The 12,739-nt window shown below is 45.7% G+C and overlaps 1 protein-coding gene across 4 annotated transcripts in view; it reads right to left on the bottom strand.

Moving 5' to 3' along the window:
• FLVCR2 (FLVCR choline and putative heme transporter 2) overlaps positions 1 to 12,739 on the bottom strand; it is a 70,161-nt gene that overhangs the window by 10,329 nt on the left and 47,093 nt on the right. For all 4 annotated transcript variants that reach the window (XR_001887067.1, XM_017880543.1, XM_017880544.1 and 1 more), the window contains 2 exons: positions 5,123 to 5,190; positions 3,793 to 3,896 (listed from right to left, as the gene is read on the bottom strand). Coding sequence is in view for 3 of the 4 variants with exons in the window: in XM_017880543.1 (XP_017736032.1) it covers positions 3,793 to 3,896; positions 5,123 to 5,190 (172 nt within the window). In the remaining variant the exon portion in view is untranslated. The remainder of the gene's footprint in view (positions 1 to 3,792; positions 3,897 to 5,122; positions 5,191 to 12,739) is intronic.

Here is a 12,739-nt window from a genome sequence, read left to right as displayed (position 1 = left end):
TCCATGAGGGTGTTGGACACTGATAGACAATGATCACAAAAAAATTATTTAATTACATCACAATCAATGCTACAAATAAGTAAGACTAGTAAAGTATGAAGCCATCTTACGATATCTTTGTTCCGTTTCTGTAGAACCCACTCAACAATATCAAGCTGCCCGTTTACCTGTCATGTCCTAGACAGACAGGAAGGGCAAAGCCCTTTGTCCTTCTCCCATCCCTCACCAGAAGAAAGAAAAAGCAGGACAAACATCAGCCATGATGAGGTGGCAGTCATGTTTAGGACTACCCCAGAAGCTGTCCAGTTATGTTCGTCTGCTTTATCCCAAGACCCATGACCATGTCAGATGACAGCGCTCTCTGTCACCTACAAGTTCTTTTTCTTTTCTTTTTTTTTGAGATGGAGTTTTTCGCTCTTGTTGCCCAGGCTGGAGTGCAGTGGCGTGATCTCAGCTCACTGCAACCTCCGCTTCCTGGGTTCAAGTGATTCTCCTGCCTCAGCCTCCCAAGTAGCTGAGATTACAGGCATGTGCCACCACGCCTGGCTAATTTTGTATTTCTAGTAGAGATGGGGTTTCGCCATGTTGGCCAGACTGGTCTCGAACTCCCGACCTCAGGTGATCTGCCTGCCTTGGCCTCCCAAAGTGTCAAATTACAGGCGTGAGCCACTGCGCCCAGCCCAGCAAAGCTTTTTCTGTTGAGTCTGAACTACTCCACTTCAGAGAGCAGGAACTAAGAGAGAATATTCTCTCGGCCTGAACTGAGTGTTTGACTTCCAAAGTCAATGTGAGAAACCTTCCCTATCTTCGCCCACTCCCTGTTACATTTCCCTCTATCGGTCCCCTCAGGAGTTCCATCAGCAAGTCTTGATTTCTATTTCAGGCTTACCCCTCCTGTGCCCCTCCAGCAGTTCTCTTCCCATGTTGCCCACCTAGGACTCTGCTGTAGCCCTGACTCCTGCAATTCAACCTGCATTCTTCTCCCTGCACTACCTAAGGCAGGGCACAGGCACTGCACATCCCTCTGCCCCCCTACCATGAACATCAGGACTCAGATGATGAAAGCTTTAAAGCTTTTCTTTTCTTTCTTTTTTTGAGACAGAGTCTTGCACTGTTGCCCAGGCTGGAGTGCAGTGGCGCAATCTCAGCTCAGTGCAAGCTCCGCCTCCCGGGTTCATGCCATTCTCCTGCCTCAGCCTCCCGAGTAGCTGGGACTACAGGCACCCGCCACCAAGCCCGGCTAATGTTTTTTGTAGTTTGTTTAGTAGAGATGGGGTTTCACCGTGTTAGCTAGGATGGTCTCGATCTCCTGACCTCGTGATCCTCCCGCCTCGGCCTCCCAAAGTGCTGGGATTACAGGTGTGAGCCACCGCGCCCAGCCAAAAGCTTTAAAGCTTTTCTTTACACATCACCCCTGAAGTCAGAATCATGGTGGAGGCACCAACCAGCACACTATGGTTGTGTCAAACTAAACCCTCCATCTCTTGAGTGCCAGATTCTGTGAGGCACTTCATATGCATTTATTATTTCAATTCAACCTTTACAAAAATCCTGTAAGAAATATCTGACAATTTCTCATTTTTCCAATGAAACGGAAGCTCAGGCCACTCAAGTTACTTGTCCAAAGTCACCAGCTGAACAAATGCAGAGCTGGGATGTGAACTCAGAACTGGATTTGAAACCTGTGTCCCTTCTGCTACTGCATGCAGGAATAATGATGTACTATGTGGTTACATCTTTGGAAAAGTTCAAGGTCAGAGTCTCCAAAGGATGCTGCTCCCACCTGGTGCTTCAAAGCAGCTGCTAAGGGTAGAGGAGCTTCTTTCTCCCTTCTCGCTCCTCCCTCACACTCTTCCCACCAACTCTGCAGAAAGCAACGTCATGGACTCCAGTCTTGCCCGATGATCCCACAAGCTCACCAGGATGAAACTTTAACCATAGCTTCATCCTAAACCACTGACCAGTTTAGAAAAACCTATTTGTAGTCCCAGCCTGAGATAAACAGACCTCACCACCCAATTTCCAACCTCCAAACCAAACTAGACAAATCTGGGAGCCTTAGAGTGGCGAGGACTGGCTCCAAAATGATGGGATCACAGAGGTCTCATCCCACTGGAAGTAGCCCTTTCTCTGCCTAGGTAGTGGCACAGGGAGAAAAATATCTTGTGCTGACCACTGGATTTAGACATCACGTGACGCTAGGAACTGGTGACATCCAGGTTCTGAAGAGGGATGAGAAAGTGTCCTTCCCAGTCCTCCCATTATCTTTTCTAATTCATCTGAATCATCTGGCTGCCCATGTCCCAGCCCAGCCAACATTCCAATCCCTCCCTCCTCCTGCCACAGACCAAGCCCTGGAAAAAGGGACACTGCTATGCAGTGGTTTGGGGATGGCCAGTCCTCACTGCTCTTATGTCCGGCTGAAGCAAGCAACTAACAGATGGCAGCGATGAGATGGCAGCCAAGCCCCGCCAGCAGTAATTAAGCCGAGCCAGGCTCCTCGTCGCCACCTCCCTAGGGATGGTCTCAATTGGCCTTTGATGAGGGCAGCCAGAATGAGACCTGGTCTGACCAAAGCCTCACAGAAGCGGGTTTGTGTGGCAGAGAACAGGTCTGCCACTGTCTGTTGCCTGCAGACACAGGGAACTTTGAAGGCCTTGACAGAGCAGCCGGGGACACTGCTCTGCCCCAGTACAACACAGCCTAGGAGCTGCCCCGCCAGCCAGTGCTAACTGAGTACCCAGTGAACGGGCAGCACTGGAAAATCACAAGGGAAGGATGTCGGGCTGCTGCTCGCCAGAGCATTTTCTCCAAGGCCAGCTGCTGAATGGAGGAACTCAGGCTGCTTTTCACAAATGCAGATTCTTCTGCTGATTTGGCATCCATGGCGCGGGTAGTGGCCTGGCATTCACTAAAACCTTTTAATTTTTTTTTTCTTTTTTTGAGCCAGGCTAGAGTGCAGTGGCGTGAACTCAGTTCACAACAACCTCCACCTCCTGGGTCAAGTGATCAGCGATCCTTCTACCTCAGCCTCCCAAGTTGCTGGGACTTCAGGTGTGTGCCATTATACTTAGCTGATTTTTGTATTTGTTGTACAGATGGGGTTTCAGCATGTTGCCCAGGCTGGTTTTGAGCTCCTAGACTCAAGCAATCTGCCTGCCTCGGCCTCCCAAATCGCTGGGATTACAGATGTGAGTCACTCTGTCTAGCCTGATAAAACCTTTTAATATAGCTCCAGGCTCTTAGAAAAGCACTGGGCATTCAGATCCAAAGTATGTTACAATATTTACCAACAAGGTATAAATAATTGCAAGATAATATACACTGCAAACTGGAGAAAGCTCAGAGCACCTTGGTTAACCCCATGAGGTCCACAAGGTGCCATGAGAACAGGGCGGTGAAATCACCTCCTCCTCATCTCCACTCTTTGGGGTTTCCACAAACACTTCCCACTACTGAGGTGTTTTTTGCCCATTCATTTTCATTTCTCCCTCCGCTACCGCTTTCACAAAGCTACTTAGAGAGTGGGGATGGGGAAGAGGACTATGCTAGGCCTTCAAGTTCAGTAGCTCTCATCTTCTTAAGATCCTGTGGGATCCCTAGAGGATCTTAAGAAGGGTATAGCTTCCCTCATTTGATAAATGAGGAAACTGAGGCTCAGAGAAGTCAAACTTGAATGACCTGCTTGGCCACTCAGGTCTCCAAACAATGACTTGGAGCCACATTGCTTATGAATATGTCATTTCAAAAAACAGGTCCCCAATTCTCAGTCCAAGAGGATGAGTCACTTACTTGTAAGTTTTGGACCTATCCAGCCAGATTCCTGAGATCACAGCCCCAAGCATTCCTGCAATGACGATGGTCAGGCCAATTCTTCCAGCATTCACTTCTTCCCCCTGGGGAAACCATAGCCCCAAAGATCACCCGGCGATGGGACAAGACTCGGGACAGAGAACAGTCACCATGGGGTGAAGGAACAAAGGCAGGTAACTCAGGCTCCATCAGAGTCAATATTCAGAATGTATCAGGACAAGATGGCCTGTAAGAATATGGCCTAGGAGAAAATTCTAGAATAACTACTCCTCCCAACAATATAACCCTGACTGTGTGTGCATGATATTGGATGCTGGAGTGACAGGGATGAGCCAAATCTGTTCTTAGAACTACTTTTAGGCAAATTTTTTAAAAAACATAAACCTCACAGCAACTCTTCTATCTTATCTGTCATTAATTCCATTTCACAGATGGGGAAATTAAAATATATATGTTAAAATTTCCATTCTTAGGTTTTTTTGAGCTATCAATGCCAAGAGGAATGGAAAGATAATCATTATATATTTTTGAGTGCTTACTATAAGCCAGGCACCATGCCTAAGGTTTTATATCGTTTCCTCATTTACTCCTCGCCATTCCCCATCATAAGTGTTAGGAGTCAGTTTTCTCCATTTTGCAGATGAAGAAACAGGCACAATGAAATTAACCTACTAGCCCAAGGTCACAAGGCATGTGTTAAGTTCAGAGCTAGGATCTGAACTCAGGCCTTTGAACTCCAAAACTAGAACACTTAGCCACATAGGTTACCACTTCTGCAAGTGTGAGAGCCTATTCTTTTCAAAAGAAGGTTGGATCTCCATATTCCTGACTCCAGGCCACTCAGTATTCCATTCCCAGCATCCAGCCCAGGCCTTGTGGGTTCTGGAAACATTTAAATTCAGAAATTTTTAAAATATATTTGCCAACAGCGTTGCCAGGCACTATGCTGTATAATAAATACATGTATCATATATAATTATGTATATATACACAAGTGTCATTATTTACTCTCTGATCCTAAAAAGAATCTTGCAAGAAGTAATTATGCTTCTTTTGCAGAAAAAAAAAAAAATGAGAGCTCAGAAACACTAACTAGCTTGTCACACTGTCAAGCCATCACACAGTTTAGTACCACCAAAGCTAGGGTTGAGATCCAGGGCCATCTCCCTCCAAATCCCATAAGCAAACCACTATATCACACTACCTAGAACTGGGGGGAATGAAGACTTAAAAGTCATCCCAGTCCTGCCAAGACAGACTTAAAAACTGTATCATCTTGAGGTCCAACATGCTTAGGGAACTCCCTTACCGGGTAGTGCCAGATCACCATGCGATTCAGCAGAGTGGACAAGGCATAAAAAGCACCAGCATTCAGACCTGAAGGAGGGAGTGAGAAATACAACATTAGGGTCAGCTTTCTTCTGGGGCCATTGCTAACTTCTCCCCCAGCATCTGGGGGGTGGGCAGAAATCCTCATCCCACTGCCATTCTGAGCAGCATCCTCAGAGAAGAAAACTCCAGGGAGGTCCGAGGCTACTCTGCAGTTTTTTCAAAGAAATACTTCAAAACAACCAAAAGTAACCATTTAACCTTCCCTTAGCCACACACTATTGCTCTCTGATCCCCTTAATTTGCCCTGGAAAATAGACTCTGTTGAGTATTACTCCCAGGGCAGAGTCATCTACATTCTTCTTAAGCATTGGGTAGATCTAAGGGGTGGTCAGTAGGACTCCTGGTCACCCTCCTCCTCCTGATGACCCTGCCCCTTCTTGAGGCTGCTCCAGACCTCTGACACCACTCCCTCTGCAGGTGGTTTCTCTCCTCTTTCTCCATTCCTTCTCCAACTTTCTTTGCTGATCCAATGTCACACAAAACCTATTACATGAAACTAGAAGAGACCCTAAAGAGCATTCAGTTGACTCTCCTACTTTATCAATTCATTCACCAAAGGAGCACCTAGAATATGCTGTGAAAGGCTGTTATCTTTAGCGAATAAGGTCATTTGCCCAAAGCCATACAGCAAGTGAGTAGCTGAGACTGGAACTGACCCAAAGGAGCAAAGGCCTCCTGGCCTCCCTTCAATGGTGATGATGATGATGATGACAATGGCGGCTGCACACACCTATGGATTAGACACTTTATAACAACCCTAGAAAGTAGGTAGCATTATCATCACCATTTTAGAGATAACAAAGATGCACACACAGTTAAAACAACAAATACAACCACTCCATAATGCCCACCGGGGGTCTTTCTAACTTTAACTAAACAATGAGGCTCACAAGACTACCACCGGCACACTCCATATTAGATTCACTTGGGAGGGTGTAAGTCAGGACACATAGCTTGTGGGCAGGGCAGCCTCAGGAGTTCCTCTTCAATGGAACCAATCCATAGAACCCCAGTTCATACAGCTTTCCAGAAGCTACTCTCTTTCAGATGATGGCTAACGTGCAAGGAAAGGTGAGTATGGCAACCACCCTGGCTTAATGCTCACAGGCGCCACTATTACTTGTAACAATTCTGTAGGCGTAGCTTCCAGGGTCCCGTAAGTGACAGGCCAGTGAAAAGAGTCACTGTACTCAGGGAAGCACAAAGAATGGCTTCCCACAAGAATGAATAGGTCTCCCTGTCCGTTTCTATCACAGAGCACATTTTTATCATAAGCAATGTTGCCTAAAGGCAACACACTCCCTTCATCAGGTTCCCAGGGGGTAAAAGATACAAAGTTAAGCAAAGGTCAAATTCTCTTGCAAAATGGGAAATAATTTGCTTTGCAATCACACAGCTATTAAGTGATGGAACTGGATTTGAACTCAGGCCATGTGGCTCCAGAGTTCTTGATCTTAATCACTCTGCTTTACATCCTCACAAAGTTGACTCTTGAATCAGATTTTCTCAGCTCAGGTCACTGAACAATTTCCTCATGTCCCAGCCTCTCCCAGCAGGTCACCCCAGGAATGCAACAAGGTTGGGCCCAATGCAGCCTCCTGAGCAGCACAGAGCCACAGTGGGCCAATAAACCCAGACATGTCCCCAAATGTCACTACAACTGTCAGGCTGATGGTTGCAATGATCATGAGGCTCTCAGCAACATCTCATTCAAGCAGCATTCCCATCTAACCTTCATAGCACACACTCAGCCACTTAGAAAGTCCATTTCCGAGTCAAGAGGTCCCACAAGGAGACATTCCTGAAAAGTCAAGTGAGGTGGAGTATGGGAAGGAGAAGAAAGAAAACAGTCTCCTTCCCTCTTCCCATTCATTCCTCCCGCTCCTCTCTAAGCCTCTTGCCCTAGTCTGACACTGCAAAGGGTGAGGAATGTTCCAACTCAGGCTTAGCTTCAGGTGGAACAGTTGCTTTCCTAACTGTGATGAGCCAAGGAGGGCAGAATCCACAGAAAAAGGAAGGAAATTATCCAGAAGGACTGGGAGGAAAAAAAAAAAAAAAAATACACCAATGCTTTCACTGGTCCTGATAAAGGCCTGGAGAACAGAGTCCTGAACAAGTTGACCCATACTGCTGAAGCTGAGTGGTTTTTCTGGGGCTCAATGGTTTTGTGAAATAGTTTCCAAAGTGTGGTCTCTGTTCCACCCCAGACCTACTGCAGCAGAAACTCTGGGAGTGAGGCCCCTGGCAATCTGCATTTGAACAAGCCTCCCAGGTGATTCTGATCTTGCTCCAGGTGGAAGCACTGGCTCCCTAGAGCAGTGTGGTTAACCAACAGCCATCCCTGCTCCAGGCCAGACAGGAGACTGAATTGGGGTTAAAGGCGGGTGGGAGGGAAGGAAGAGCAGGGGTTCATCCTGGAAGGCTGCCAATCTGTTCCACTGTTTCTGCAGCCCCACCTTAGAGGAATCAGGAGCCTATGCATGTTTTCTGAATCCATCTTTGGTCTAGATGTCCCTCACCATATTGTCAAAGGTTGCCAGACACGGTTAACCAGCATAAGTCCACTCTACTGCCTAAATACAGGGGTTGGGCATTCCACACAGAAGGGCAGGAATGAAATGCATGCTCCTTCCTGCGTGAGTACCTCTTACAGGAGTACAGGTGACTGCATTCTATTCAGGTCTGATCATCCTCAGCAAGGTGAGCCTGCTGGGCCAGGGAAGAGAAAACGTGATCTCCCCTGAAAGGCCTGGTCATTCCTGGAATCAGTCGCCTGGGAGACGTGCCACTTACTGAGAAGGCAGGCTTTAGAGAGGCAGAAAGGACTCTGTCATCATTCTGAGTCTCTTTCTCTCCTTTGTCAAAAACAATTTTTTTCTGTGTAAAAAATTTTTTGGGGTCTCACTATGTTTACCAGGCTGGTCTTGAATTCCTGGCCTCAAACGATCCTCCCACTTTGGACACCCAAAGTGCTGGGATTACAGATGTGAGCCACCAAGCCCAGCCAATAACAGTTTTATTCAAACTGTGTTCCAGTGACTACTGACATTAGAATTCCTTAAAGTTTAAAAATGCAGATTTTGAGGCCCTACCATAGACCTACTGAATCAGAATCTCTTGGAATGGGGCCCAGGAACCTGCATCTTTAGCAACTACAATAAAACCCCAATGCACTTGTTAAAATGTCTGGAATTTGAGAATACATGGCCTTCGAGATATAAAAGATCGGGGACCAGACCCAGGCTCCCAGGTCGTGGGGTTAACATGGAGGCAGCTGGGATGGGAAGGGGCTTCAAGACCCATCACACAGCTACCTCAGAGGTTCTCAACTCTGCTGCAAGTCAGAATTATCTGGAATGCTGGGAGAAAGCAGATTCCTAGGCCCCAAACCAGACTTTCTGAATTTGAATTTCCGGAAATCTATGTACACATTCAGTCAAGCACTCCAGGGGGTCCTGTCCTCAAGGAAGTCTGGGAAACACTGACCCCAGATCATATCTTTGGGTTTTGGTTATTCTGCATTTCCCTTTAGTTCTTGTTTTAAAGGGCCAGCCTGACCTCGACAAAGCTCCCAGGAATCCAGAGAAGGATTTTATGCCCACTCTTCAGCTAGGATTTTAGAGGGGGCATGAAGTGCCTTCCCTAGGCCCATGTAGGTAGAACAATGATAAAGCACTGAGAGCCCCAAGGGAAGGTGAACCTTGGGATACACAAGTCGAGACTTTGAGTTCAGATGCCAGAGGTGTTGGAAGTTTATTCAGAAGCATGAATAATCTTGCTGGTGGCAAGGCTGGGGCATAACTATGGAAAAAGTATGCCCTTTGAGTATGCCATTTTCTAGAAGAGAAGTCTTTTCAACAATTCTTTTCAACAGGGCAGTTGTTATGCCATTGATCATAAGACATTAGAGGAGGCCATGTGAATGCAAGACTCAGAGACACAAAGAGAAGGTAGCCAGAGGAAGGTTCCCTTCTCCATCCCACCCCACCCCACCCTACTGTGAAACACATCAAAGACACTGTCAGACACGTGGAATTTCTGGTTCCCTGAGTCTTCCCGCATTGCCAGAGTTGAAGGAGAGAGGGAGGGTGTTTTACCGGCAGTTTCTTACTGATGTGATATTTTAGCAACATCAAACCCAAGCTCAACCCCTGCATCTCTTCCCCTCTAAACTGAATTGGCAGATTTCAAAAAAAATAGCAAATAAATACATTTGTAATAAATAATAGTTCTTAGTATAAATATGCCACAAATATTGTGTAAGACATATTTATATTAAAAGTATTTGTTGTTTATCTGAAATTCAAATTAACAGGATGATCTTTATTTTATCTCTCAGCCCTACCTCTAAGAGTGTAGCCAGAAGTCTAGGGAAAAGCCAGCAACACTTGCACCCTCGATTTACTCCAAGGCCTTCAATTATTGCTGCACCTCAGCTCTGGGCAGTTGACTCATCAGTTTGGAGAACCACTTGGAAAGCCACTGCAAATACAATACCACCAGCTGCAGGACAGTTACTCCTCCTCTTAGTGAAATCTGGTTTGGACCAAAGAAACAATGCTGGAAATCAGTAAGTTTACCAATGCAATAGCATTGTAGTCTGGCAATGGCAGACTGGCAGTCTGGAGGCATGTCATGTCTTTATTCTCAACTGCATTAAAAGCTTTCACTTCCATTCAGAACACTCCAATGGGAAGTAAGTGTCATTACTGTTTTCTAGTGGGGGTGGAGAGTATTAAAGAGATGAAGGATGGGCAGCACAGATGGGTGAAGGTAGTACACTCAGTAACTGGCAGAGCTGACACCAAAACTCAGACCTCCCATTTCTTTCGAGCCAGCTCTGAACTTACGAGTCCAGCACTCAAGGCTCTTAACCTAAGACATGTCCACCCATGTCCAATACATGTGCCTGTGAAATGCTGTTGCCTGTTTAATTCCCAGCCACATGCTCTTTAAATGCATATAATTCAGAGCTAAATATGAACACTACATGTACAATGTAAAAAGTATGAACCATTTCATTCTTCAAAGCCCAATATGAAACTGCAAGGGGATTAGGAAGACTGGGGTAATTCTGGAGGATTTCAAAGCATCTAGTTGAATTGACAGAGGGCATTTTAGAAAATTGTTTTTGTTGGGAGGCCAAGGCGGGCAGATCACCTGAGGTCAGGAGTTTGAGACTAGCCTGGCCAACATGGTGAAATCCTGTCTCTACTAAAAACAAAAATTCCCTGGGTATGGTGGCAGGTACCTGTAATCCCAGCTACTCGGGAGGCTGAGTCAGGAGAATTGCTCAAACCTGGAAGGTGGAGGTTGCAGTGAGCCGAGATCATGCCACTACACTCCAGACTGGGTGACAGAGCAAGATTCTGTTAAAAAAAAAAATTGTTTTGTTTTGTTTAATTCAGAACAAACACAGTAGGAGAAAAAAGCAAAGATTAACAGTTGGAGTAAGTGCCTATAGTTCTTGCCCTATGGGCAAGAAACTAAATCTCTAGAGCCTCAGTTTCCTCATGTCTAAAATGAAACAAAGGGCTTATGTCATGGGTTAGTTTTGAAAATTTAATGAGATAATACATGTAAAGCAATTAACATGATTCTTCAATCAAAATTTTTTTCAAATCTGTGATTAAGTCTAAGAATCATTTTCTTTTTGGCAAAGAGGCCCATATGGACATCACATTTCCAGAGTTTCCTTTCAACATTTTCAGCCAGCCTCTTGTTCACCCCAACTGTTATCCCCACTGCAGGCAGCTACAATGTTAAGCAGTGCCATTGATTGTTTTCAACAAATGCCCTGGCAATAGGGCTTTTCCCATAAGCAAACTCCAAGTTAGGTCAAATAACAACATGTCCAGGGCTTTTCTGGGGACCTGCTAGGTAGGTCAAATAGTACTTCTCAGGGGTGGAGCTCCAAATCGACTTTACTCCCTCCAACAGCTATAAGGCAATTGGTTTGCACAGCTCCATGGCTATGAGGCTGCTGGATGTCAGAGCCCCATGGCTGCAAGGCTGTAGTGGTCAAGGCTACTGCAGAGCCTGGGAGAAGGGGATTGGAATAGGGCAAGTGAAAACACAAGGCCCACTGTTCTTACTGATATTTAGCCATTTCTCTTGAATAAATGCTGCTTGGATTGTTGCACGTCATTTGTTAAAAGTTCTGAAAAAATTCATTTTGACATTTTTGGCCATTGTTCTTGTTTTTATAGAGGAGTGGATTTTCTAAGGTCCTTACTCCACCATTCAAGAGGTGCTTTCCTATTTATTTCCTGGGTTATCATTTTATCAAATAGATAAGGAAAAGTGTCCAGGAGTACAGGATTAAAGCTACTCTGTCAGATTAAAGACCATGTGAGCAACCAGCCATTCAAGAGGAAGGAGGAGGAGTAGCTTTGCTCCCCACAGCATGGCCTAGGCTTGAGCCCTTCGAAGACCAGGAGTAACAATGTTCCTGGTACATTTTGTCTGTTTCTTGTTCTCATGAGTCAGTGACCTGGCCCTAACACCAACAACCTCCAGCACTGAGGACCATAGCCTTTGGAATGGGACCACTGCCCAGTTATCACCGCTGTCACCATTTTCAGCCACAGAAAATATTTATGAAGTACTCATCTGCCCTAGAATCCCAGCTGGGCCTCAAATACCCTCTTGTTAGATGCAACAAGGTTTATGGTTGTCAGAGGTCAATGCACTCACAATATCTAACTCTAGCAAAAGTAAAAGCTCTTAGAGTAATGGAATCCTGAGTCTACAAGGGCCCCCAAAGGCCATCTGGTTTCACTATCCATCTTCAGCCTGAGATCCCCTACAACATTCCCACCAAGTGGTTAGTCCCATCTATGCTTGAACACCTCCCAGTGATGGGGAAATCGTAACTTCCTTAGTTGGACGTCTCTAAGCTTTGGAAACTTTGTCTTTGTTTTGCGGATGAATGGGGAGACATACTCAGAGAATTGAGAAACTGGAGGAAATGAGGAATGGAGGATCGAGATCTTGAAGACGAACCTGGTCATCTATGGCTATTCCAGATGAAAGATCACCTAATTTCTATGTATGCCTGAAAAACAGGATTGCCCCTCTACTAGGATGAAGCCACCTCTTATCTAGTGTCTCAGCAAATAAACATTTCAGTTGATATAAAATGTATTGATGAGCCTAAAATGAAACCCTGGAACAATTCTAGGAAGGAACATCAGCACTTACAGAACAGGCATTAAGAATGCAGATTTTGGCTGGGCGCAGTGGCTCACACCTGTAATCCCAGCACTTTTTGAGGCCGAGGTGGGCGGATCACCTGAGGCCAGGAGTTTGAGATCAGCCTGGCCAACATGACAAAACCCCAGCTCTACTAAAAATACAAAAATTAGTCGGGCATGGTGGTGCATGCCTGTAATCCCAGCTACTTGGGAGGCTGAGGCAGAAGAATTGCTTGAGCAGGGGAGGCAGAGGCTGCAGTGAGTCAAGATCGCACCACTGTACTCCAGCGTGGGCAACAAGAGGAAAACTCTGTCTCAAAAAAAAAAAAAAAAAAAAA

The sequence above is a fragment of the Rhinopithecus bieti genome, unplaced genomic scaffold (assembly GCF_001698545.2).
Source record: "Rhinopithecus bieti isolate Rb0 unplaced genomic scaffold, ASM169854v2 scaffold_11380, whole genome shotgun sequence".
NCBI classification, from domain to species: Eukaryota; Metazoa; Chordata; class Mammalia; order Primates; family Cercopithecidae; genus Rhinopithecus; species Rhinopithecus bieti.
This window is presented reverse-complemented; position numbering and strand designations above follow the sequence as displayed.